Here is a 27,199-nt window from a genome sequence, read left to right on the forward strand (position 1 = left end):
GAGAATTGTCAGTGTCAAGTGCAGGTTTCTGTTGGGCAGATAGTGGGGTACTAAGGTATTGTGGCATTGTGTGTATCCTGTCATTTTCCACAGCATAACCTTGTGGATGGTACAGATAATATAGAACTAATTTCAGGCATCCACAGGGGCAAGTGCACTTCATTCAAAGCTGGTTTGATATTTTCATACTTTTGTAAATTGAGGCAAGCATAATCTGACCACCTGAGTTCTGAGTCTTCTCAGCCGGCTAATGAACTTCTTTTGGAGTCTGGCACAAACCATGTTGCAATAGTCAAGCAAGGTATGACTAGTGCTACTGTTACCTCAAGCCCGTGGCAGGTGTTGAGGAGTGGTAGGATTTTCCAAGGTAGGGAGAGCTGATTAATGAAGCCTTTGACTAACACATTGATTTGGGCAATGGAGGACATCTATGATTCAAATATTACTTGCAGGTTGCCTACTTTCAGTGATATGCTTGGTGGCTCAGTGGGTTTGGCAGCCATTCGAGAGGATGAACTGTGATTCTGTTCTAGTGAACATCAGCACCTCCGGATTAGCTCCTTTCAGAGAGAAAAGGTGAGAGTACATACTAGAGAACTGCATTTCCTTGATTGTTGAATGAAGCTGGCTGAAAGGTCAGGACTTACTGGAAGTGCCACAAAAAAACAAATGACCGCTTGGACACTATGAACTGGTGACTTGAGAGTTTTCTGTGGAAACAGAGGGGTTTCCTATGAGCTGGACTTTATTTAACATATGATGCCCCAGGCAGATGACAATGACTGTTCTACCCGGCCTTGGTGCTTAGAGACTTAGATGACTTAGCACTACGCAACCTAGGCTGACTTTGAGCCTGATATGAAAAGCATTTCAGCCTTTTGGTAAATCATCGGGAGGCCCAGGATATTTCTGCACTAGTCTCTCTTTAGGAACAACCCAAATCCTACTCACTCCAGTCATTGTTGCTGCATCCAGCAAACCATTCCAAATTAATTTATTATATAACATCTTGTGGTAGCAGCTAGCCTACTTCTAAATGCTGTGTTTTAGCATTTGTGTAGCACACAAATTTCTATTAGTGTGGCCTTGTGCAGTGGTTGGTGTGTGGAGATCTGCTTCCAAATTTGATAGGGAGAGGACACCAAGAAGAAGAAGGTAATGATTTAGAGTGGACCACACAGTTTAGGTAAGTGTTGAGTGGCGACGCTTATGTGGTGAGTAGTACTATTTACTATCTGTGATAAATACCTCACCTCGCTCCGACAAACTCGTACTTGGGGCCTCCTGCCTCACTGGTGAAACTAGCAAGTGGTTCAAACGTGTTGGCATGATGGCATACCTTGTACCTGATTCTGATTGGGCCCTATTGAAGACGTGTGTTGTATATTTTTTAATTTTGCTCTATGTTCCTTAAAGTGAAATATCCCACCTTGGACTATGGCTTCAAACACAGAACTCTACCTACATTGAGCTGGCGGCTTGGGTGTGCAACACTCTCCCATTGATGGTTTGATCCCTGAGATGTCTCCCCTGCTATGGGCCATTCTGGCCTCTCTGTCTTCGTGCACATGTAACACTTTCTTTGTATTACTAGTGAGCAGAGCAGAAACCACACAGTTTTCGCCTTCTCGTTCGCTCGTGATGCTTCCTGCTGTCCCACCTTCCTCTCCCGCTCCTCCTGTGTACCCCTCCACCCTCCCCTTGCCCATGCTCCCCTCCCTCCCCTGCTCTGCCCGGCCCCCATAAGACCAAGGCGGAGCTGCTGCTCGGAAACTTTTTAAAAGCCCTCTGTCAGACTGCGCCCCAAGGAAATAAACTTTCAGACCGCTTTAGAACTTCTACGAGCAGGCGGAGAGAGGAAGGCGCACACAGGCGGACCTTTAAGGCGCTCACAGACAGGTCCGGAGCAGAGCGCCTGCCCCCGGTGCCACCGTTGGCCGGCAAGGTAGGTTTCACGCCTTGTATCCCCAGCGCCAAAACTTTCTTGAACTTTTCTGTGAGCGGCACTGTGGCACATCGGCCGAGAGCAGTGCCCTTCCTGCGGGGCCGGGCACCTGCCGCAGCGTTTGAGTGGTGTGTGCTTGAGGTGAGACTTGGGAGTGTGTCTACCGGCAGCAGTGAGTACCTGTCGGACTCTGGGCTGCTCAGGACTGCGGGATACCTGGAAAAATAAGCGGACATCGGAGACAGTGGGTATCGCTCTGATTTCATTTTTCTTCGAGTGATAAATATTTCAATGAAGGTGGCCTCTGGGGGATCCATCGAGTTTCATTCAGCGTACCAGGGGGTCATTGAAAATTCAGTATGTGGCCACTTATAAAGAGACTGTCTATGCATCGTTGCTCCGTTTTTTCTAGGAAAGTTTACGTTTTGTTGGGATATACGAGGCACATCGCAGCTTATTGCAGCTGCACGAAGACTCGTTTTGTTGCTTCTCCACCATTTTTTTAGATATTTCTTAGAGATAGCTTAGAGGGTTGTGCGCCAGCTGCAGATATCTACGTATGTGTGTGACCTACAGCTCACACGGTCCCGTCTCAACAGGCTGACTCCACCTCTCTGCTTTAAAGGTCAACTCAATGTACACAAACCTCCCCGAAGCTAATAAATAATTAAATACGCACCTCACACGTCCCTTCAATATATGGAGCGAGCAAGGTTGCCACTTCACTCCTGAGGTGACCTCGACATCATGGCTGAGTGAAGTCTAAAGGGTCAGTCAGCTTCCTGGGAGGATGAGAGAATTCAAGGGCGAGGTGCACCCATTGGAGGTCTTGGGGACCCCGTGTTTGATGGGTCACTGAGGGGACTTCAAGGAGGGTGAGGGAGTAGCATTGAAGTCTTTGAGGACATGGTGCTTGGGAAGGTCATTGAGGCGATTCCAATGAAGGTGAGGTAGGGGTTCTAAGGACGAGATAGTACCACAGACGTCTTTGGGGACACCTAGCTTGTTGGGTCAATGGCGTCATTCCAAAGAGATTGAGGTACTACCATTCAAGTACCTCTCTGGGCACCTCTCTTGGTGGGTGAACGAGGTGGCTCTAAACGTTGTGAGGTAGGAGCTCTGAGGACGACATAGTACCACATAGATAGTACCACAGAAATCTATATGGGCACCTATCTTGGTGGGCCAATGAGGTGGCTGTAAAGGTGGTGTGGTAGTACCTTCAAATGCTTGGGGCACCTCTCCTGTTGGGTCAGGGTCGTGATTCCAAGGACGGTTAGGAAGCCCCATTCAGGTCCACGGGGCACCTGCCTCGTTGAACGATTGAGGAAGCCCCAAGGCAAGTGAAGTAGTCCCATTGAAATATATTTTGCCTCTAGCTTCTTGTCAGTGGCCCAGATTGCCACTTTACACATCATGGTGCCAACATCCAGCCACACACAACTTCACTCTGCTGTCAATCCATGGAAGTAATCTATCTCCCCTTACTGTTACGACGAGGGCTTTTACACAACAGCCACATTTATCTCAACACGCGAACTTCAGTTTGCACCGGAACCAGTACACTCGCAGTATCGGAGCTGTACGTGTGCAGCGCTCACTGCTCGTTTTTATGCTCGAATGTAACTCTCGGTGTAAACTCGTTTTCTGTGTATATCTGAGGTGTCCCGAATTATTTTCAGCAGGAAAAGAGAGTGGTGATGAGGTGGGAGGAGTTATCACTACTTTGCCGAGGGCCAAATCATTTGTACAGCTGGAGCTGCATGGATTCTTAACTAAGGTATCGGACTTCCACACTCCAGAAACGTGAGCATCAGACCACCTGCCGCAACAGTCTGGGACTGTTTTTTTATTCAAATGTGGACACCGCTGCCTAAAGCGCCCTAGTCTCAACTGTTGTTTACACTCACAACCAGCACTCGAGCAGAGAGAGGCGTGACTGCTGTTGCATTTACATCCATCTTGCGCCGTGAACGTGGCACTATAATGCGTGCTCCTCCGCATGCCAACCACCTTGATGTGGGTTAAAAGCCAGCGCTACCGATCTTGCAGCTGGGGTCTGATGTTCGAGTCTCGGCTGCGGCGCAAAATCCTGTGATTTTGGGCAAATCACTTAATCTAGTTAACCGTGCCTACCAAAAACGAATGTGTCCTTGCGTAATGTGACCCGTGCTCATGTAAAGCGCTTCAATACCTTAGGGTCGAGTTCGCACTGAATCAAAAGTGCAAAATATATAAATATCAGGGTGCGGGTGTGAGCTCTGCTCGGGAAGGTTTGAGACAGTCATCCCAAAAGAGGCGCGGAGACCTCAGAGCTGTTTCCAAAACAGCATTGCAGGTCTGTAATGGTGTAAGTGACCGAATTCAATGATGCCGTTTCAGCCGACCCCTGGATCATGAAAGGCAGGATGACCCTGCCCGGATCTCATCTGGGAACTGAGGGGCGAATGACTAACTCTAGGAATCACGGGCATGGTTGCTCAGTATGGGCCAAAACACCGACAGGATGATGCGAAGCTGCATAGATTCTCTTTTTCTGTGCTTTCCCCAAGGGGACAAACATCTCTACTAAGAAGCCTTCTTACCTACAGAGATCCCTGCTTCTTCTTTAACCTAGTCATCTGTCCCTCACTTCCGGCGATAGCGACATGAAGTGCCTGGATGTGCGAGCGCTGAAGGCACTATCGATAGATGGATGGACGGACGGTAGAAAGAGATATGTAGAGAGTGGCAGGCATAGATAGATAGATAGATAGATAGATAGATAGATAGATAGATAGATAGATAGATAGATAGATAGATAGATAGATAGATAGATAGATAGTATTCAAGGGCTAGCGGAAAAAAAACACGTTGTTGCTAGATTTACACACCGGCAGTGCTGCACAACACTTTACTAATTTATGAACGAGTGGTTTGCACAATACCTACATATAAGGTTGCTTTAAGAGACATTCATCGAAATTATGCGTACAATGAATCGATATCCGTATTTTCACATGCCCTGCCATTAAGCTGCGTAATGGTTTATGTGGCGTCTATTGGAATTTCCATTGATTCACTGGATCGGATATTGACCAATCAACGACTCTTAGTCACACTCTCGTCCAGTGGCATTGGATGGGATATTGGCCAATCAATGACAGTAGTCCCTCTTGGGTCCAGTGGTATATGATGTGGGTGGAAGGAGGTTCGAGTGTAGTAGTTAGGGCTGCGATTCGGAATCAGCCCTTTTTGGTTAGACTCCTGCTCCCCCTTGACTCACCCTATGACCGCCGAGCAAAGTCCGGTCTCGCGCGCCTCATACGTCAGGGTTATTACTTGGTGACTGTTCGCTGCTGTTGCGTAACTCTAACGATGCCCACCCCTTAAGAACGTGTTGGCTGGCTTGTGGGGTAGGGGAGGGGGGTGCTACGTCTCCCACATGTCACAAAAATATTCCTAATCCATAGACTGAATGCGGGACCCCCCTTGAAGAGTGCCCCCCACCAAACCTCACTATCCCCCGGCCTGTGCCTTAGTGGGCACCAATACTTCCTTGTCATTGCTGTTGGGAAGCATTGTCACTTCTCAAGCCAACTCTACTTAAGACTTTATTTGCGTTTTTAGTTATGAGGCTACCGAAAGATAGCTCAGTGGGCCAATGTCCCAGATGCAAAGTGTCTGTAGTCTGCAGCCGCGCTTTCACTTCTTGACGTGTCATTCCTCAGCTTTTGGAACTTCTGAAATGGATATCAGAATTGAATTACAGTAACTCCAGACAGTTGCGACGCTTCGGACCTGCACGGTTGCGGCAGGCGGCGCTTTATAGAAAATACATAGCTTAGGTACATATCTTAAACACAGCTCCCAGCTCGCTCCTTGGCTAGGTGCATTCCTACATTCCACTCGCGATCACACCCTAGAACTTCTAGGGCATGCAGCTGTCGCGACACCAGCAAGTCTAGTTTGTCATCTTGTCTAGAGGCCATCAGGTTTTGTTCTGAGCTAGTATGTGCTGCGTGGAGCACCGCCTTTCACACAGCGCCGGAACCCCACACATCCACACTGAAGGACGGTGTTTTTCAATCTGCACTGTTTACTTTACGGAGAGAAGCTTGTGCCTTTCTTTGGATGGCACATACAGTGGACTGGCTTGGAGGCACCAGAATGTGCCCAGGGAGCAGGCACTGTGTTTATGAGACGTGCAGGCAGTCCATGGCACTGAGAGCGTTTCCGCGGTTACTCCGTCCAAGCCCACCAGAGGGCACCAAACTTTCCAGGAAAAATGCACCCGCTGCAGAAATCTGCAATACAGCCATTCCTGCTCTACTCTTTAAAACAAGTACTTGTGCGTTGGGCAATTGTAGATACTTGTCACACAGCGTCTCCCAGGGCCACTGGATGTATGCGGAAGGAGAGGACCAAAATCTGCGACAGGGTTGAATACATTTTATGTAGAACATCTCGTGAAAGTATTAACTCACTTTTTGGCATTTTTGCACACATTAACACAGCCAATGTTTCACCTCGTTAGTTCCAGTCTGACATCTAGCTACAGCAATAAACAACAGAAAGGTGGCCAGTGAAATTTTGTGAAGGGCCTTCTACTGTAAGACAACACGTTGCCACATTTTAGTAACTTTAGATCTGTTCGAGCTAGATGCATTTTTTGTGTTAAATCCCCAGATTATGCATCCCATGAGGGATTATGTGGCAAATGCGATAATGATGAAGAAAAAAACACAGCAGTAAAATTGCATAATCTCAATGGCCCTGACCAATACATTAGTGTATAGTTGCTTTCTAAGTAGGGGGGGCTGGATGGGCCCAGTCAGTTACTTGCGTTAGGGTCAGAGGCATTCTTGCTTTGCCACTGTACATTAAGAAGGCTTCAAACAGGCTACCCTGCCCCGCAAGTAGAAAATCCAAATGAATTTCTCTTGCACTAATCTTATGGGATATCAGAATCAGCATGTTCTGTATTTTCCCGAAATCGAAGATGCTTTTGGGTTCGCAGTGTCTTCTTTTTTATAACAAATTAAAAAACACAATTTTCCATTTGACAGTGAAATAAGACTCCCTTAATCCAGATATCCATTGAGTTATGCACAGCTCAATAATACACACATTTCCAAGGGCAGCCTGGATTAATGCATCCCTGGCCATGTCTCCCATAGACTCCACACGTTCTCTGTCACGTGATCACAATAATGCACACAAAGGCGACTGTTGCTGAAGTTTTTCTACCACACCTTTGGGCGCGCAGAGAATTACGCTATGGTAAGAGTATTTATATGGCACTCACTAGCCCCCTTTTAGTACTTTGCAAATGGGTAGCACGCTACCCCGTGGGACACAGAGTCAGTAATTTAGTCATGCGTGAGGGTTACAGTTTGTCATGCTGTTTTCACGCCATCTCATGCATTTTGCAAGTTTTATTTCATGAAAATGTATTGCTCTTATGCTTTTATGTGGGGATTGAAGACGTGTGTTTGGAGTTATGTGTGACACTTCACTTCATTAGGAGCTTTGACATTGTATTGACGTTTATATAGTGCTTTCTATCCCTAATGAGTATTCAAGGGCTTTATGGACGGACAGCATGCTACTCCATGGTGGGATACTTAAATTAGAGACATTTGTCATGCTTTTTTTTTACATGGATGTCACAATTCCGGCGCGTGTACATGAAAGACATGGTCATTCACAGGGCCTTGAAAGTCCTGCCTCAGAAAGTTTCAGCATCGTGACTGAAGGCAAGTTCCATCTCTCAGGGCATAAGCACAACATGGGAAGGGGCCGGTCTGTGAGCCCTGGGAACTCTGTGCCAAGGAACTGTGCAATGAAAAACACCCTCTTTGTAAACATTTCCTCTGTCCCTCCTTATGATGGAGGAGGGAGACGTCTCAGGGTTAAATGATGTTAGGCCACATTTTACTCTTATCAGGAATGCTAGTAGGCTCGCACCAGAGCTGTCTCTCAAAGGTGGGGTTCGGATATATTATGAGTGATCCCAGTTTAATTTTTGCAGTGCTCAGTGAGTGGAATTCATTCACCTGCTGACTACCAGTGCCATTTGACAATAATATGCATTCACACTCTAAGGGAAACACTTCAAGCTTCCATTCTATTCCATTCCATTCCCCTTCCTCCCCACACAAAACATCTCTGAGACATGATCTCAAGCACTGTAACCTAAACAGCCCCCTAGCTTCCTCAAAAAACCCTCTACCACTCAACTCCCTAGACAGCTACTCACCAGTAGAATAGCAAGGATGTCATGAGCCCTGGTGCATGCAAGGAAAATGGCCTCTTTGACTGCTGTTGGAGTAGTCAAATTCAGCAATTATCAGGGATCAAAGGGCCCTTCAGGGCTCTGGTGCCACTGCAACTGCTGCACCAATGGTAACTACATGCCTGCCACCCACTGCCACACAACACACAGCCTTCCTACAAACATAGCCATCCCTTGCTCCATATGACCATTTATACACCAACACAATCCTTCCATATTGTTCATGTCCCTGACCCGCCCACACATGGCCCTCAAGACAAATACAGACCCTACAACACAACACACGCGCATTCAGGGCTCTAAATGGGCAGGTGCTATCAGGAACTCAGTGCCTGAAGTTCTTTAACTTGGAAGGGGTAATACTAGCACTGCTGCTTTTAATGGGAGACTACTGATACTTCTCAGCAGCAAACAGGTACTGTGGGCCAAGGAGCACGTAAACGTGTACATTTTAATTTCAAGCACTGTACGTATGTATACACCCCGACAAATATCTCGCTCAACATTAAACACAACCCTCTGTGATCGCCCCACTCACCCCGTTGCCACTTCGCACTGCCCCCCGTCCACGCCAGGGCTGATTCACCCCACAATTTGCCCCTTTCTTACCCATTAGAAAGGAAGTGGAAGAACAGTGGGGGGAGGGGCGTAGGGTTAAAAACTGGTAGAAAGGGCAGCTTGGAGACACTGTAAATGGCTGACTCTAGCGAAGAGAAGGTTTATTCTAAATAGGAGTCTGAAACACGAATGTGTTTCCGTCTCTCTTGCTGAACACTTTCTGTGTTCTTCATTTAGATATTTTGTCACAGACCGTGCTAACGAACTGTCTGGTTTTGCAAAAAGAATGGAAACAAAAGCCCAGTTTTGAGAACGCCATGCAAGACTTATCACAAGAAGAAAATGACTCAGCCGAAAGAGAGGAAACTGTGCTTCTGTGCTAAGTGCGGCATAGGAAGGAAGGCTTCACGGCTGATTGATAGCCGAGCCACTCAGTGAGGTAGGTTTTGTACTATCTTGTGAGTAGCAGCAGGCCTGGCGGCGCGAGCTGGCTCTTATCATAGGATCTGGCAGCAGGGAGCAGCCTGATAACGTCATCATCAACAAGTGCTCAGCATCAGCTGCACGAGCTCCGCCGACACTAGGGTCGCAGGTTCGAATCACTGCAAGGTCAATTCGTCGCACGTAGGGCCCTCCCTTATGTCACGACTTAAAAGGGCTAGACGTGCTCCTTGTAGCGTAAGGCAAAAACAGGAACCCGTCTAGGAAACCATCAGCATAGGCCTAGGCGCCCAAACGAAATGGCTCCCATTAACGAATCTGATAAGACAAAAGTGTCCCACCTTCTGCAAACCTGGGTACGTTCGAGCTATTGTAGGTGTTTTTCTCATTATGACAGACGGCGTGCATTGGTTCTTGTTGCAGGTAATGTTTGTGTACCATCAGGGAAATCAACTGTAAAAGCTGTCTCGTCAGACCATAAAGCAGGCCCACACAAAACCAAAAATAAGAAATGGCCCATTCACGGAACCATCAGATCAGCTTTTGTGGAACTGTGGGATTGCCCTATAGACCGTGGAAGACACCATCTTGTCTGTAGAAATAACTCAGCCTGGCAAATGTTGGAGAAAGTGCAGCATACCACTTCTCATGGGGCAGTTGAGATGCTACTCCCTGAGCAGATACTGCATAGCTATGAACCTGCCCAGCTATCTTTCAGAGATCAGTTTCAGCACCTCTTAGGAGGTAGTACGTGGTGTGGGACAGAGCTTCTCCACACTCTTTTCCACTGTGGTCATCAAGCCAATGTCAATGAAGTGGCCCTGTTACCAGGCCACAAATGTTCTGTTGCTCTGCCCTTCTTCTCAGGGGAGTAAAGTAGGCTAGTACAACCAATACCGGCAGGTGGGGGCCACCTGACATCGACCACCATTCAGCCTCAGAACTATTAATATCTATGGGAGTCTCAGGAGCCTTTCAAAACATTTTGGGGCATATTTATGAAAAGTGGCACTGCACCTAGTGCAGCGCCATTTTTCTTGCGCCCCTTAGCGCCCCCTAATGCTACCATGTGTGTGCCCTATTTAAAATATGGTGTACTATGGCAGTAGATAGGGGACTAGTCTCAGAAATTTTGACGCTAGTCCGGAGCGTTGGGGGATTAGCATCAAAAAGTTTGCCGTTAATCCTGCAAAGCTCACTGTAATCAATGGTGTGCCTCCTCTTAACACCTGCTCTAAGCAGATGTTAAATGTGCCTAACAAATGATGGAAAGAAATCTGCTGGATTTCTTTGTTCCATTTTTTAGGCCCCCCCTAATGGGGGGATGCCGCATTTGCATACATTTTGCCTGGAACAGGCATAAGGTAGCACAAGGGGTTACAATGCGGCACAATGCATGCATTGCACCACTTTGTAAATATGGCTCAGGGATTTTGGCCTAGTTGGGCCACATTAGCGTTAAAAAAATGATGCTAATGTGGTGCAAGGAGGCACTAGGGACTCTTAAATATGACCCTTTGTTTGGGAGAACCACATTATTTTGTGTAATGCCACTGCTGCTAGTCACAAGAAAAGCTAATATATGTCAGCAGCCCATATCCCACCCAGTCAGCAGGGCTCTTTGGGCTGCAGGCGCCATCTTCTCCTTGTCCTGTCAGCTGAGCCTATCAAAGGAAAATCGTCAATTAACTTCAAGAATACACACATCACTCTCCTCCGCAAGTCGACTGACTCCACCCACTCTGCTATGTGTTAGGGCATTATACAGAGGCTTTAGGTGCAAGGTGAAGCTGTGGCTATTCACATATTTATTAAAGGGTGCTCAGTGTCTGACTTTAATGATTCAAGTACAGATTCATAGTAAAGCCTTGTTCCCTAGGAAGCTTCACTTTAGACATGATTGTCAGTCAAAGGTCGCCATTTCATAAAGCTGCTCAGCGATTAATGGCTCATTTTGCTTTGTTTGTGTGTTGTCTGAGCGATGAAGTTGACATGGTTTGAGTGTAAACTTGGATAAAATGGATAATTCAAACCACACCAGATACATTTTTGTGTCAAGTTAAAAAGTGGTGGTGTTGAGTGACTTCACAATAAACATACAATAAAAATTGATGATCTACAGCCCCGGTACATCTTTATATGAAGGGGTTTTAAAGAATAATCAATTCACTGAAAGGTCCAGCAATGCCATATGTGCCATGTGGGGTCAGACATTTCTGGGTGCCTGGACTGAGCAGGTGGAGTATTTGAACATTTCACAGTGTCTTAACCAGTCACTATGTAATGGGTTTTTTGATTTAAGAGGGACAAAGTGCTGACAAAGTGCGCATGGGGATAATTCTTCGGCAGGGTGCAAATGGGTAGAGTATCATGGAATGCATACCATAAGTCCAATGTGACATAAAAGTCCAGGATACATTGACAGCAAATCAGGATTCTCCCTGTTGAGATGTATTCCCACGTTTCTTTCCACCTATAATGGTACAGTCCTTGTGACTCTGAGCACGTCAGGCTTTCTATGAAGAGTGGTCAATAAACAACTGACTCAAGTAGAAGCTGCTGGAAGCCTCCACAGCCTTCATGAGGAGAATTTGCGCTGGCTCTTTAAATGAGCACAAATAGTGCCAGCATTAAAGAGCTTGACAGTACCAGGCCATTGGAAGCCCTGGCACAGCCTGCTCATGTGCACAAAGAGCCTCTCTCTTGGCCTCGTCCACCCCTGGCTGGGAGTGAAGTTCTCAGGAAGGCTGCTCAATCACTAAGCCATCCGTTTCTAAGGGAGGAAGAGGGCACGGAACACTGGCTTCCCAACAAGCCCCTCGTGTTTCAGGGCCCGCCATTATACCAGCCGCCTGGCCTCTTCTGGCCCTCTTTCCACTTCACCAGTCATCACAACCTGTGACCAGCTGAAGGAGCAAACACAGCAGATTCTGCCAAGCTCTGTCAGGCACTCCATGGCCTCGCTCTTTGCTGGGAAGTTCTTGGACCATTTTGGCAGAGTCTAACTACAGAGTAATTGGACTGGAAGTGCAAAAACATTCTAGGTAAATACACACGAGTTTACCCTAAGCACAACAGTTAGAAAATGGATGCCATGCGGTTGCGTAGTAAGGATGCCCTGGATCATGGAAAAGAAAATGACTTTTCTGGCTACAGGTCAGGTAGTAAAATGAAAAAAACTATAGGGATTCAATCAGTCCGTTAGGACCCTGCCTCATGGTGCCACTGAGCCTGCTGCACCAATAGTAGATACGCCCCTGCTGCTGTGCATTTTGACTCACTCAAGCCATGCATCTTGCATTCATTGTACCATTTAATGCTTAATGCACCCTCTTGGTGTATTTTTTGCAAATGTTGCAGACTGGAAGATTGTTATTTAGGGAAAAGATGCACAAAGAAAAGTATTATAGTACAGGGCACGCTCCTCTGCCGTGCATTTGAGCCTGTCTAAGTGTTCTGCTCTGTCATGTGCCTTCAAAAAGGCCCTCAACTTGACCCATGTGCAAGTAAACATTTTGGAACGTCCACCAACACTTTGACCATCTCTGGCGCATGCAAAATATGTTGAGGTGCCCCTTGGGACTCCAATATGGCACAGATTTTCATAGTCCCGAGGCCTGCTTTAGGCCCACGCACCATCTCCACCTCCTCATTTATGGGCTGGTCCAGATCTCGGGCCCGCTGACAGGTCCTGGAAATGGTACTGGTGACATCTGGCACCCAAGAGACCGACTCCACATCCATAACATTTGAGTGTTATAGCCAAATCTGAGTGCTTTGACTCGATTATGATGATACATGTGGGCACTATTTAAAACATGGAAATACATATTTTTCACTGCTGGCTCTCCGTGCTTCAACTTTAATTGTTTTATATCAATCACACTAGTTGGGCCTGGTCATTTCTCCAGCTCAGAACCAAGGTAGCAGAACAGGTGTAAGAGGCCAATTAATTGAGTAGTTGGCAAACAATGAGCCAACTACTCAGTTACGGCACTATACAGTTTCTGTGTCATAACCATAATGTAACATAACTCAATTTACTGTAACGTAGCATTTTCAGTGTTAACTGGACAGGAAAACGCCGCCTGCCTGCTTAAAGATGGGATTCTGACTCTGTACTATGCTATAATGTACGGTGGTGTAATGTAAAATGATGGGAACTCCTCCTGGATAGGTGACGAGGGGGCTCACATCTAGCAGGTACTCATAGGCCATAGCTTGGATGGTGTGCCCCTTGAAGGGCAGGTTCCCCTCTCCCTCCATGGGCTGCAGGGACATACATTCATTCCCTGTGTAGGGAATAAAGCGGGCTGGGGTTGCTTTAAGTCGCAATCCTGTTTTGTTAGGTTGTTCACGAAAATCACACACCAGGGGTCGCATTAGAGACAGTGCCCCAGGGGTGGAATGAGCGTGTGCACCTGTTTTTCATCTCATGTTGGTATTATAGTATTACAGAAGGAGCCACATACAACTGTGTGGCTTCTTCTGTAGTACACACAGCCCTGGGACATATACCCTGCTGGTGCTGTCTTAAGAGGGTATTCCCTTATTTTAATGGGGCCTTTGCCTCAGGCAATTGGGGAAACACTTTGCCTCTGCTCCGCAGTGTAGAGGATGCGGACACAGAGACAAAGAGGTAATCAGAAGGTGCAGTGATTGTGTGCCACCAAGGTGGAGGAGAGAGGGTTCCCATGGAGCCGCTGATGTCCCTTTGCAGGCAAATGCAATCCTTCACTGCATCCACCTGTATAGTGAAAGGTGGAGCAGCTGATTGAAGAAGCCAATTTGTTTTTCCCTGTGTAGGAAGCACTTATCTGCACTTCAGAAGGGGAGCAGAGATCCCCGCAGGCAGGTGCAATGAGTGATTTCACTTGACCGCTGAGGGTATATGGTGGGGACGCCTGGGGCCCTTTCTGCCCCTTTAGAGGGCTGTCTTCAGGTGCACACAGAGAGTATCCCACCGTTTGTAGCACATAATCAGATTGATTCCTGACAACCACACACAAAACACACACACATATATTTACCTATGGCAGGACCTACTCCCTGCCCCCTAAAAAGACTCCTCCCCTCTTCTGGGACAATGAATTGAGGGTGCACTACTGCTGTACTGCTAGAAGGATGCTTGAAGGAGACTGATGCAATGCAGCTTCAGGATTAACTCTATTTTACACTAGAGAGGTGCATGTGTAAGTGAGAGGATATGCACAATTCAAATACTCCACCTTCTTTTCACAACCAGGACATCTATATAAAATTGTTAAAGGTGTTGGAAAAATGGGACTGTCCGGAGAAATCAGAGACGTCTGATCATCCTAATAGTACAGCATGGGTGTAGGAGCAAAGGGGCATATTTAAGAGCACCTAGTGCCACAATAGCATCATTTTTTTACGCTAATGTGGTAGAAGGCCAAAAACATAGCACCATATTTAGAAAGTGGCTTAATGCATGCATTGTGACACTTTGTAATCCTTTGCGCTACATTATGCTTGCACCAGGCATAGTGTATGCAAAGGGGGCATTCCCACGTTTGGGGGGGGGGAGGGCAACAAAAATGGTGTAAGGAAATCTAACAGATTTCCTTGTGTCATTTTTTAACGCACTACAAACGCTTGCTCATAGCAGGCATTAAAAGGGGGCATGCCATTGAATACAATGGGCCCCTTTGCACTCTGCAGGAGTAGTGCCAAAATATTGGTGCTACTCCTGCAGAGTACATCAATAGCGTAAAAAAATGACACAATTGCCCCTTACCTTGCGCCATTGTGTGACGTATTTTAAATGCGGTGCAGACATGGTAGTGGTGGGGAGACGCTAAAGGGCGCAAGAAAAGTGGAGCTGCACTGTGTGCAGTGCCACTTTTCTTAAATATGCCCCAAAGAGTTTCCATCATATGCATCCGGCCACACCCCCATGCAAATGAGGCAATGTATGTGTGCCTGCACTATCCATGTTACTTAAGGACCTGGTCAATCCTCTGTGGCCGCTGTTGTACTACAGTGCCCAGGAGGCACCAAAAGAGGTATCCATTGCCTTGGCACCCCCAGTGCACTCTATGTAATACAGCCCCATATGTCAATGGCACTGAAAATAATACTGTACAAACCTGCCTATAAGAACAGGGAAGCAGGCTCAGTATAAGTCCCAAACATGGCCATGCCAAAGATCAGGTTGCAGTGCATGAGTTCACTTTAGTTTACATACATACTTGCAGACCTGCCAACTCACGCAGTGCCACCGTGTGGCGCACAATATTGGCACCCCTCACATGGTCACCCAGTGAAGAGCCAATATCACAGGGTGACAGAGAAAACAAGCTGAAAATCACTGTAAACAGTGGTTTTCAGCTTGCATTCCGGAGGCTTTTAACTGCCTATGTCCATTAATGGATGTGAAGACACCCCAGATCATTGGCAGCAGCCTCAGCAAGCTTTTGTTTTCTTTTTTAGGTTGAGCGCCCAAGCGCTCTGGCCTGTTGTAATCCATCTGTGGGCTTTTAACCACGCCCACCTTATGCCCATCACTGTCACTCGTTCACAAGCTTGCCCTTCAAATATCCTGTTATCATTGATAAATGCTTTACGTTTGTCCCTCTTTGGGGCAGTTTTGTACCACCTTGGCCATCAACTCAGTGACATTTATAATTGCACATGTGCCGATACATTTGACTGCGAACGAACTAATTATTCCTTTCGTATCTCTCCTTCGCGCTCATGCCAGCCATGGCGCTTTGAATTGGCTTGCTTATGTCAGCTGTTTTACTTTTTTCATTTTCAATTTATGTGGCAAGAAAAGTCTAGCTAGGAATTTACATTGCTAATAGGCCTAACTCGAGCAAACACGAGACCCATTGCATTGCAAATGCTTGTTTTTTGGAGGAGGGGGTTTGTGCCAGGGTGGAGACAAAAGTGTCTCCTAGGTGCTTATTGGCAAGAGGCCCCGCCCCCTACTCGTACTGGTAGGTTTTTGGGTGATGTTGTTGGGTCTGATTTGTGAAGCACGCTGACAAACTGTGTGAGTCTACCTAGGCCGATAATTCATGAGGGTCTGTATAGGCCTTGGCCTCTCAGGGCATAGGTTTTGAAAAGGAAGATCCTAGTTTAAAGCTAAAATAACGTGAGAGTAACCAGGAGGGCTGCGTGGCTGCTCTCAGGAGCCACGCTCATCTAGTAGGCAGAGGGCCGCCGTCTTTGTTTGCCTCATGGCTCCTAAAACCCGAAGACGAGTTTGAAATATCTCTATAAATACACACAAGGCCGCCCTTAACTGACACCTGCTAGTCGCGTAAATGTTTGCCCTGGAAAGCATTGTATTAGAAGTGATATACAGTTGGTGCCTTTTTTTTACATTTTTTAAAAACAGCATTACATTTAGCAAAAATGCCCTTGCGACGTCGATGTTTTGGCCTTCTGTGAAACATAGGCACGGTTCCTTTCCCTATCATGAACAGAGGCAGTGCGGCCTACACAGCTGGTCGTAAAACATGTAAACACGCTGTTCTGTTAGTGTTGTTAAGTGGACCTGGTTATAGCAGACGTCTAGAAAGAGCTTGGAGCCGTGTTGGTTTTGAAATCCCACATCCTAAGCAATAATATTCTGGTATGCACATCTATTTTTAATGACCCCGGATGCAAGCAAGGCTATGTTGCACGGAGAAGCCTTTCAGGATTCTATTAGCTTATGTGCCTTTCTGTTTACTTCCTAGTCACAGCTGTGCCCCTACTGAAAAAAATACTGCAACGTTTTCTCTGTGCCAAAAATGATGGTTTATGTGGTCAATGGTGATGGAGCAGAGGAAACTGAAGAAGTAATCAAGCAGATTCTAGCCCTGGGGTCTCCAACTCTGATCCAAAAGGGCCACAGCCATGCCAGATTTCCAGGATAAACACTGAAAATGTGTAAAAGGGCCCGTTTAGACTAATATTATTTATCATTATTTCTATGCATGAAAGGGAGAGGGCAGGAATGCGCCATATCTGTGAAGATATGGTGCATTTCTGCTCTTTGCCTGTGCTGGTGCACAAATTGCTACCTAGTGTCAACGCAGGCACCCTTGCACCTTGGTGCAAGGGTACCTGCGTTACAGGCAGAATTGCTTTATGCATGAAGGGATACATTCCTGCACAGAAACAATCCAGCAAGGCTTTTCTTCTCTCTACGAGTACTGCAGAACGCGTGGGTGGATGTGCGGGAACACCCATGGAACCCCACCCCAGGACAGAGTAACACAAGGCAGCAACTTGCGCTGCCTTGCATTACTCCAGATTTACCAACCTGCCCAAGGCCTCATTAGAGGTTTGCATCACCCTGTGCCCCCTTGCACAGCACAAGGGTGCCACAAATTCCTTGATAAATATGCCCCTATTTGTATATAAATGATTTGTATGTGGGCTTCACATCACAACCTACATTAGAAACCAGTTTTCTCAATATTACTCCTGTGAAACACATCAGGGTGCCCAAAATGAGCACATAGTACACAGCAGGAAATGCTTGACAAAGCAGCACGTTTTACAACTGTACAGAATGAGAGATGAGTAAATATGATTTTTTTGGACCTCATCAATTTCTGCCAAAAATGTGTAAACAATTATATACATTCACTACATGAGACCCTAGACTCAGAGCTGCATAAGTGGCCTAATACAAAAACAAACTCCACTCTTTGACTGCACATTAGTGCTTACCTGATGTGCAACTCTTTCTTGTAGTGTACTTATTCTCATTCCACCTCCGGTACAAAAAAGACAGCACATTGGGCTGTGTGGCATATGCAGATTCATATTGTGCGAAACCTGTGCCTGTGACCTCTTGTTCTAGTAGGGTTCTATGGGCCAGGTTTATGGAGCCCTTGTGCCATTCCAATGCCACATTAGTATCATTTTTTTACCCTAATGTGGCGTTGGAAGGGGAAAAACGCTGCACCATATTTACAAAATGCATGCATTGCGCCACTTTGTAACCCCTTGCGCAAAATTATGCCTGCACCAGTCATAATGTATGCAGGGGCTGTTCTGGCACTGGGGGGGGCATAAAAATGGTGCAAAGCAATCTATGAGATTCCTTTGCTCCATTTTTATCAGCATTTTTTAACACCTGCTAAGTGCAGGCTTTAGAAAGAGGCTCCCATTGATTACAATGGGCCTTTGGATGCTTTGCAGGATTAGTGTCATCATTTTTGATGCTGGTCCTGCAAAGCGCCAGACTAGCATAACAAATGATGGTGCCAGTCACCCTAACTACTGCCATAGTGCGCTGTACTATAAATATGGCTCTACCATGCTGGCGTGAGGGGGGGTGCTAAGGGTCACAAGAAAAGTGGCACAGAACTAAGTGCAGTGCCACTTTTCATAAATATGCCCCGATGTGTCTGCTTGTGCCCTATATCTATACTTGTCTATCTGAAAAATAAGCATGTCCCTGTGTCTCATCCTGTGTTCCCTGTATAAACCCCCATTTTTCTTTGTCTTTTTGAAATCACAACACTGCTTAATTTGAGCTGGTGGTTGCAGGTGGGGCCCACTGGCCTTTATTTTTTGGGGGTGGCAAATATTTTTGCTTATCAGACTTTCACCCTGAGCAAGAGAGATAAAAACACAAATGGAGGAAAGAAAGACGGAACACAGTGACAACAGGAGAAAGCAGGGATGAAAAAGAACCTGCAAAAGTGAGATAAAGGGACAGTGAGTGTATAGTGATAGATAAAACAGGCAAGACCAGGCATCCTTGGCAGTCGGCACCTCAATATTCCTAGAGCCAGCCAAGGGCATCTGAGGTAAACGTTGGGCTCTGGCACATATTGTTTCACAAATTAGGCACTGCCTCAGAATAAATTGTTGTCTGTCATGTTCAGTATCTTCTGGTTCCCAACCCTATGACCTTGCTTCTCGGTATTGCCTATATGCAAAGTAATTGCCTATTCTTTTGTCTTTTTGCTTCACATCATATTCCAAAGTATCTCTTAATGCCTCTCCTCGTATCTCTCAGTTCTTCCCACTGTTTCCCTGTGAAAGTGTTCCCTTCCCTCTCTGTGTAATTGTTTCTACAGAAGTAGATCTTTCCATGTCTCTTTCTCACCTCTCTCTCTCTCACTCTTTCTCTCTCTCTCTCCCTCTCCCTCTCCCTCTCCCTCTCTCTCATTGTCTCCTTGTGCCTCCCAATGTCCCTACCTCTGTGCATAAGTCTTACTCAGTTTCCCAGTGTCTTTGTCTCTCCTCTGCTCTCTGTGTCTGGATTTTCAAGTGTCTGCATGTGATTCCCAGTACCTGTCAGTATTTTCTCTATTCTGTCTCTCCTGGTGCCTTTTTATGATGTTCTGTGACAGTTTCCCCTGTTTCTCCCATGTTTCCAGAGGTCCTTGCCCCCTGCACTTTACCATGACTGTGTTTTCCTATTTTTATATATATCTCCTATTTGCTTATATTTATGCCTCACCCTCGCTCTTCATCTCCCAGTGTCACTCTCTGTCCATTTCTTGTGTTTTCAGTGTCTCATAGAATCTCTATAATCTCCAGGTTTCTCTCTGTATTACCCTGTATCACCTAGGTGTCCCTCAGTGTCTCCCTTTGCTACCTCTTGTAACTCTTTGTTGTTCTGTGTCTTTTTGGGGTATCCCAGTGTCTCCCAGTGTCTCCTTCCAGCTACTTGTCATCCAATGTCCATATCACAAAGTTCCCCAGAGCCCAGTTGTCTTTCAAAAGCCTCACCAGTTTAGCTGCAGAAAATAAATTGTCCAGTACATTCCCTCTCACACACTGCAGTCCCATAGACTTCATCCATTGATGATTTCCCACTCATGTTTTAAATGTATTGAAGATCAGGGGTTCTTGGAACCTCAACTTTGGAACTCCCTGCCACTCAAAGTTAAACTTAACCCAAAGGGACCAATTCAGAAAGGCGTTTATGGGTACATATAGTACTTTAGGAGTCCTACTTCACATACGTATACATTTATTTTACTCCTGGAGTACTATTTCACATGCTAAGAAATGTCTTTTGCTTCAGGAGTACATGCTCATATATGTCTTTTACTCTAGGAGTACTAGTTCACATGCTCATAAATTACTTTTGCTCCTGTAGTATTTCTTAACATACTCATAAATGCATTTTACTCCTGGAGTACTACTGCACATGCTCATAGATGTATTTTGCTCCAGGAGTACTCCTTCACATACTCATAAATGCCCTTAACTCCAGGAGTACTACTTCACATAATCTTAAATGGCTTTTACTCTATGAGTACTACTTCACAATCTCATAAATGCTTTCTACTCCAGGAATATTATTTAATGCACTCATAAATGTCTTTGTGAATTGGCCTCACACTAACTCTGAGTCTGTTTGTGTCTTTTAGGCCCTAATTTATACTTTTTGGTGCAAAACTGCACCAATGCAGTTTTGCACCAAAACGTTTAGCACTGGGCACCATTTCTGAGCATTAGCCGGGCACCATATTTATGGAATATTGCAAGCCGGTGCAAAGGGTAGGCTAGCCTAAAAATAAAATGACATTAGCCAGGTGGGTCTGGCGGTATGGAATAAGGGGGTTTTGCACCAAAAAATGACATTAGGTGGGTTAGAGTAAAATAAATGACTGTAATCAGCCTAGCGTCATTTTCTGATGCAAAACCATCCATACCACATGACTCCTGTCTTAGAAAAGACAGGAGTCATGCCCACCACCTCAATGGCCAGCGCAGGGGACCAGGGTCCCCTGGGCATGGCCATTGCACCCAGTGCCATGTAGGGGGGCCACTTCAGGGCCCCCAATGGAACTTTAAAAAAACTAAAAATACCTACCTATACTTACCTGGGATGGGGGTCCCCCATCCTCCACTGTCCCTCTGGTGTGGGTTGGGGTGTCCCTGGGGCCTGTGGAGGGCAACTGTGGCCTATTCTATGGTATTCCACCATGGAAATAGGCCCACAGGTCCTCTAACACCTGCCCTGATCCAGGCGTTAAATAATGATGCAAAGCAAGCTTTGCACCATTATTTGACCCCTCCTCCCCGTGTGCGTGATTTTAGCACAGAGAAATAAATATGGCGCTAATGCCATAGTGTCATTTTTTGCATGGGAACGCCTACTTTGCATCTCATTGATGCAAAGTAGGTTTCCACGTCCCAAAAATTACTTTAACTCCATAAATTTGCCACTAGACCGGTCTAGCTCTAAAGTATAACTATGGAGTTAGTTTTGCACTGAATTTGCATTAAAAAAATGATGCACATTCGGCGCAAAACAAGTATAAATATGCCCCTTAGTGTCTCCCAGTGTGTGATCAGTGATAGCCCACAATTATGTGCATCAACTTTCAGGCTCACATGTACCCACTTTCCACAACTGTATACTTGCTAGCGAAACAGTCATATTCACTAAGAAGGTTTAAAACAATTGTACCGCTACTTTTCTCAGAAAGAGGAGAGCATACTTCTGGCTACTTTTGGAAGAGAGAGAAGCAGGTTAATCTTTCTCTGTAACATAGTGTTGTACTAAGTACTATATGCTAATTCGAATGCTATTAATTTTGAAAAACTAGTAGGTGAAAGATGTGTAAAGAATACCAAGGTCCCTTTGCAAAAATAAATTCTTGCTCATCTTGCAAGCAATGATTATACAACGTTTGCACCCAAGGACTTTTGTTTTGATATAACCAGTGTAGCTAACTCTGAAGCACAAATATTTGTACAGTGTAAATGTTCACTAAATTGCTTATTCCTTTGTCATCCGAATCATTCCATTGCCTGCTTCTTTTTCCTGTTGTACACTTACATGTGCTAAATATTGACTGTACCAAATTAACAGTGCTGTTTTTTGTTCTTGTAGGCAGCATTTGGTTAGGATGGGTGACTGGAGTGCCTTGGGGAAACTCCTTGACAAGGTTCAGGCCTACTCAACAGCAGGAGGGAAGGTATGGCTCTCTGTGCTCTTCATATTCCGCATCCTGCTCCTAGGCACTGCAGTGGAATCCGCCTGGGGGGACGAGCAGTCAGCCTTCCGCTGCAACACTCAGCAACCCGGTTGTGAGAACGTCTGCTACGACAAGTCGTTCCCCATCTCTCATGTGCGGTTCTGGGTGCTCCAGATCATCTTTGTCTCGACGCCAACCTTGGCGTACCTGGCTCATGTCTTCTATTTGATGCGGAAGGAGGAGAAACTCAACAGGAAGGCTGAGGAGCTCAAAATTATCCAGAACGATGGGGCTGATGTAGACCTGCACCTTAAACAGATTGAAATTAAGAAATTCAAATATGGCCTGGAAGTACACGGCAAGGTTAAGATGCGTGGGGGGCTGTTGCACACCTATATCGCAAGCATCTTCTTGAAATCTATATTTGAGGTGGGCTTTTTACTCATCCAGTGGTACATTTATGGCTTTAGTCTGAGCGCCATTTACACATGCGAAAGAGATCCATGCCCACATAAAGTGGACTGCTTCCTCTCAAGGCCTACCGAGAAGACAATTTTCATCTGGTTCATGCTGGTGGTGTCTCTTGTATCCCTTGGCTTGAACATCATTGAACTGTTCTATGTCTGCTTCAAAAGTGTCAAGGATCGCATTAAAGGGAGGAGTGATCCATACTCTACAGCCAGTGCTGCAGTAAGCCCAGTCAAAGACTGCGGAGCCCAAAAGTACACTTATTTCAATGGCTGTTCTTCACCAACTGCCCCTTTGTCTCCCATGTCCCCTCCAGGGTATAAGCTTGTTACCAGTGACAGGAATGCCTCATCATGCCGCAATTACAACAAGCAGGCCAGTGAACAGAACTGGGCCAACTACAGCGCCGAGCAGAACAGATTGGGGCAGGCCGGCAGCACCATCTCTAACTCTCACGCTCAGCCCTTTGACTTCCCTGAGGAGAGTCAAAATACAAAAAAAACATCTGCCGGGCATGAGCTCCAGCCCATGGCCATCATTGACCACCGCCCACCAAGCCGAGCTAGCAGCCACGCCAGCAGCAGGCCTCGACCGGACGACCTGGAGATCTAGCCCCTCCCGCCTACAATCTCAGCATTGAAAAAGACTGGGTCAGGGGATGCCCTGGTCTGATCCAGTGAGTGTGGTACTGAACAGTCTCAGCAAAGAGATCTGTTGTAAAGATACTACATAACTTTTGTTGTGTTTTGGAAGGTACACATTGGTTTTACAGTAACTAATTAAAGAGAGTAAACACTAAAAGGACTCAAGACATGACAATGGCCTATTGACCCCATTGTTAAAGAAATGCTGTAGAACTGAGTGTGCGGGATTCTGGGTTTAAGGTGCTCGTAAAGAGTGTTCAGTATCACAAGATGTTGAAAAACAATCGTCAGAATGAAAGGCAGCAAACCACTTTCAAAGTAAGGGTACACAACTACTTCCATATGTTTGGAAGTGATTAACTGCACACAGAAAAGCTCCCCGCTCCAGAGCCTAATGATACGGAAACCACGCAAAAAGAGGAAATAGGGCCTCTCATTTCAGTGTCTGGTGGAATGTAAAGCTGCGTGTGATACCAGGAAGGGACAGTTATTACCTTCAGCTTTGTGCATCCTGCATCTTAATTATTTCTAAGAAACCAACGTGACACACGACATACCAGATCACATGCTTTTTCCCATCATGACTTACAGCCAGAATAAAGCATCTCGATGTTTTCGAAAGAAGCAGCAGCCTTCATCTTGAGTGGTGATGTCTCTGAACTCTTGTCTGTCAATTTGAAGCATGTTGTTTCTGAGCTGGTGGCATTCACCTTAGCCTTCTTTTCTACTCTAGCGTTCAAAGCTATTGGCTGGATTTCAAATTTGAACAGTCTACTACAGTATTGTAAGACTTCCACTGTACCACCAATCCAGACACGAGCGGGTCAATTAAACTGAAAAGTCCTAGCAAAGAATGAGTCCTCTCGTTTTAAAAGGAGATGATAGGCACAGACAATAGTAGGAGTGTTGTGCAGTTCTGTACATTAAATATGCCAAGTACCCAGTCACAAATCTTGACAGTTTACTAGACCATTAGAGGATATGTTCAGTTTCTAGCCAGGTTCTCAAACCATTTCCCATCATACAATGGCGTGTCCAGTTTTCAGTCTTCAATCAAAGTTCAGAAACTTTGACTTTCAGACTTGACAAAATTAGGTGCCTGTCTTTCTCTCATGGTTGCCTGAGAAAGTCAGGACAGAGACCTCTTGCTTCTTATAGACGGCTCCAATAAACTATATCTGAACACGATGCAGATAGGGGGGTGTCTGAAAGGACCTTTCTTGAATGAAACAAGGCATTTGGTATGACCCTTCTATCCTCAACTCGCAAAGAGATAACTTGGTTACAAATATCATGTCAACTCTCTGTGAGCGCATTTCTTCATTTAGGGGTTGGGAGGGAAGTAACAAAAGCACAGTGGATACGGTCCTGTTATCACTGTATGACCCTTTTCCTAAGCATCCTTGAATGTGATGGATCAAGGTCACAGGCGGTAAGAGACATGACCATGTAGCTGTGTGTGAAACCCAGGGTACTTGGTTCTACTTCTGTTTAGTAAACTGATCACATTGTTAGAAACCCAGTGAAAATCTATAACTACCCAGTGTATAAATGTCTTTGTCTACCAAGATGTAGGGTGAAGATTAGTATGAAGCAAGATATTATAGAACATTTCTATCATTGGGAGGAGATGGAGGAGCTGGTACCTTTCTAGCATACAAGGCAAAGGGGTCTCTGAAATTCACAGTTGTGTAGATTATTCCTGGACCTTATATCCCACACATTCCAACAAGGGTCTTCAAGAAAGAGAGAGCTCACACTTAAGGGCCTGAATCTGTGATGGGGCCATGCTTAGACAGCCTTCACATTACCCTGTTTCATGCCTGACATGCCTTACTTGGATGGTTAAAACAATTAGACTCCTAAGTTGCAGGGGCAACGAAGTGACATCATCCACAGTCTCCTGGGTGGGAAGACTACTGCCAGACAAAAGCACCAGGCAGAAGCCTCCTAGTGCAGCCTTCAGCAAATAACTCAATAGAATTTTCTTGTCCAGCAGTGGAGAAGAGCCACATTGCAGAAGATGTAACAGTGAGGCTGAATTTTAATGACCTAAGTATGCATGTGATCTAAAAATATTTAACAAATGGGAATGCTGATGAGAGTGCTGGTCTCAGAAGTGCTGAGATCACTGTTACTTTGTGGCACAGACTGGCTCAAAAGGGAGCCGGGATGAGACATTGGGCATCGCTCAAAATTTCTGCTCTGAAAGCAGATTCTCTAAAGATTATAGTTTGCATCTAGTGGATAACCCGACTGAACCGGCAAATTTGCCAGTTATAAACATTCCATTCTTGAGATTTGCACTTTGGAGTTGAACATCTTGTAGTTATGTTGAAATTCACAATGATTGCGTACAACCATGATCTGTACTTTTCAATGTATCTGTTAAAAAAATGGTTTGGCACGGTTGACAAGTAGCAAAATCGGATTTTCCTTCCAGGTAAACTGCCCTCCTACGTGATGGTGGAATGCCAACTACTACACGTCCCTGCAAAGACTTTTGCCTCAATACTGTGCCCTTGGATTCCAGCTTTGACACTACACGCTCTGATAACGATGATCCGATTTGAACACAAGTCATTCTGGATATCATCCAGCATTGGAAGCCTTTACTAGCATAGGTCTGCACACTCCCTGGTTACACCACAGCAGCCATTACATGATGCTTGACTTCCATATTGGACAAATCCATATTGAGCAGATGGCTGGATCAACATACCGCTCAAGACAATGCATTGCAATGGCTGGCCAGTGACATTGAACCTATATGTAGCATGTGCAACTGACAGGGGCAAGAACAGACATGCCACCTGGATATTTTGGAACCTGAGGCCGCCATAGTGTTTACTTGCTATGCTTTAGTCAGGTAGGGAAGCCAATGTAAGACTGTTTTTTTAATTATTTTGTAACATGTTTTCGATCTGTCCAATTTGGGATAGTGTCTCATAGTCAGATTATGGTAAGAGGTTTTTTGGTTTTCTTTAAGTAGCAATAATGCCGTTCCTGGCGTCAGTGGCTTCTCCGTGATAAGAAGTAATAAACTGATGCTTATTCAATAAGAGTTTTTAGTACTGTAAGCAGACTCACTTGGGTGATTACTGTGAGAAACTTAGAAGAATTGCTTTTTTGCTGGAATATTCTTTGCGCTACATGGGTGTATGGGTTACTGATCGATGGTGTTGTTCACTTTGTACTGTACATAAAGCTGACTGCAAAAGAGAGAAGGAATGGCCTTTTCATGGTTAAATGTTTCTGGGGGACTTCAGCTGTGTTGATGTTTGCACTTAGCGTTTGTTTGGAATGCAAAATGAGGCTGACGGATTTTTTCTTAACGTGCAATTAATTTATTTGAAACACAGCATCTGTTGCCATTTTACAATCTCATCGCTGTTATTTAGCTCGACTCTGGTAAGGCAAGAGGACACAAGGAGGCCTTGGTGAAAGAAGTTTCACCATAATGACTCCAATGAATGGATCTCATCTTTACCATAGTAGTGTGTGTGCGGCATTCCACCTAAAACTGCTGAGTCCAACTTGGTTGCATGCCCACCGTCATTGCCCATAAAATTCTGATCTTTGCAGAGTATTTGTTTGTCAATGCAGAATGTTTGTTAGTCAATAAAGTTTTACTTTAGTATAAAAATGCATTCTCCGCAATTTTTTGCAATTGTTTGTTTGCCTGCGCTCCCGATTCAGGAAGTAAACTACCGAATTCAAGGCTGGTCTCCTGATCCTGCATGCGGAACTTTGTAAAACTACCAAAAAAAATGTTGATGTCTGTCATGCAGGCTCCAGTCTGCTCCTTCAAGAATTACATCTGACATCAAGGTTAACACTTTGTCCTTAATTCTTGGAGGGGGAGATTAGAGCATGTGACAGGCCTAGAGAATGTATTTTTGGCAGTTTTGCGAGTTTAGAACTCTGTTTTTGTTTGCCAGAGATTAGAATC

The 27,199-nt window shown here is 45.5% G+C and overlaps 1 protein-coding gene across 1 annotated transcript; it reads left to right on the plus strand.

Moving 5' to 3' along the window:
• The first annotated feature begins 1,636 nt into the window (after positions 1 to 1,636).
• GJA1 (gap junction protein alpha 1) lies at positions 1,637 to 26,893 on the plus strand. Its single transcript, XM_069235397.1, has 2 exons — positions 1,637 to 1,945; positions 22,051 to 26,893. The coding sequence occupies exon 2, from the start codon at positions 22,067 to 22,069 to the stop codon at positions 23,213 to 23,215; it is 1,149 nt and encodes a 382-aa protein (XP_069091498.1). The 5' UTR covers positions 1,637 to 1,945; positions 22,051 to 22,066; the 3' UTR covers positions 23,216 to 26,893.
• Positions 26,894 to 27,199: the final 306 nt, after the last annotated feature.

The sequence above is a fragment of the Pleurodeles waltl genome, chromosome 5 (assembly GCF_031143425.1).
Source record: "Pleurodeles waltl isolate 20211129_DDA chromosome 5, aPleWal1.hap1.20221129, whole genome shotgun sequence".
In the NCBI taxonomy this organism is placed as follows: domain Eukaryota; kingdom Metazoa; phylum Chordata; class Amphibia; order Caudata; family Salamandridae; genus Pleurodeles; species Pleurodeles waltl.

Bases quoted from the DNA above. Each gene is read 5' to 3' on its own strand.
- GJA1 (XM_069235397.1), top strand. From the start codon at position 22,067: ATGGGTGACTGGAGTGCCTTGGGGAAACTCCTTGACAAGGTTCAGGCC.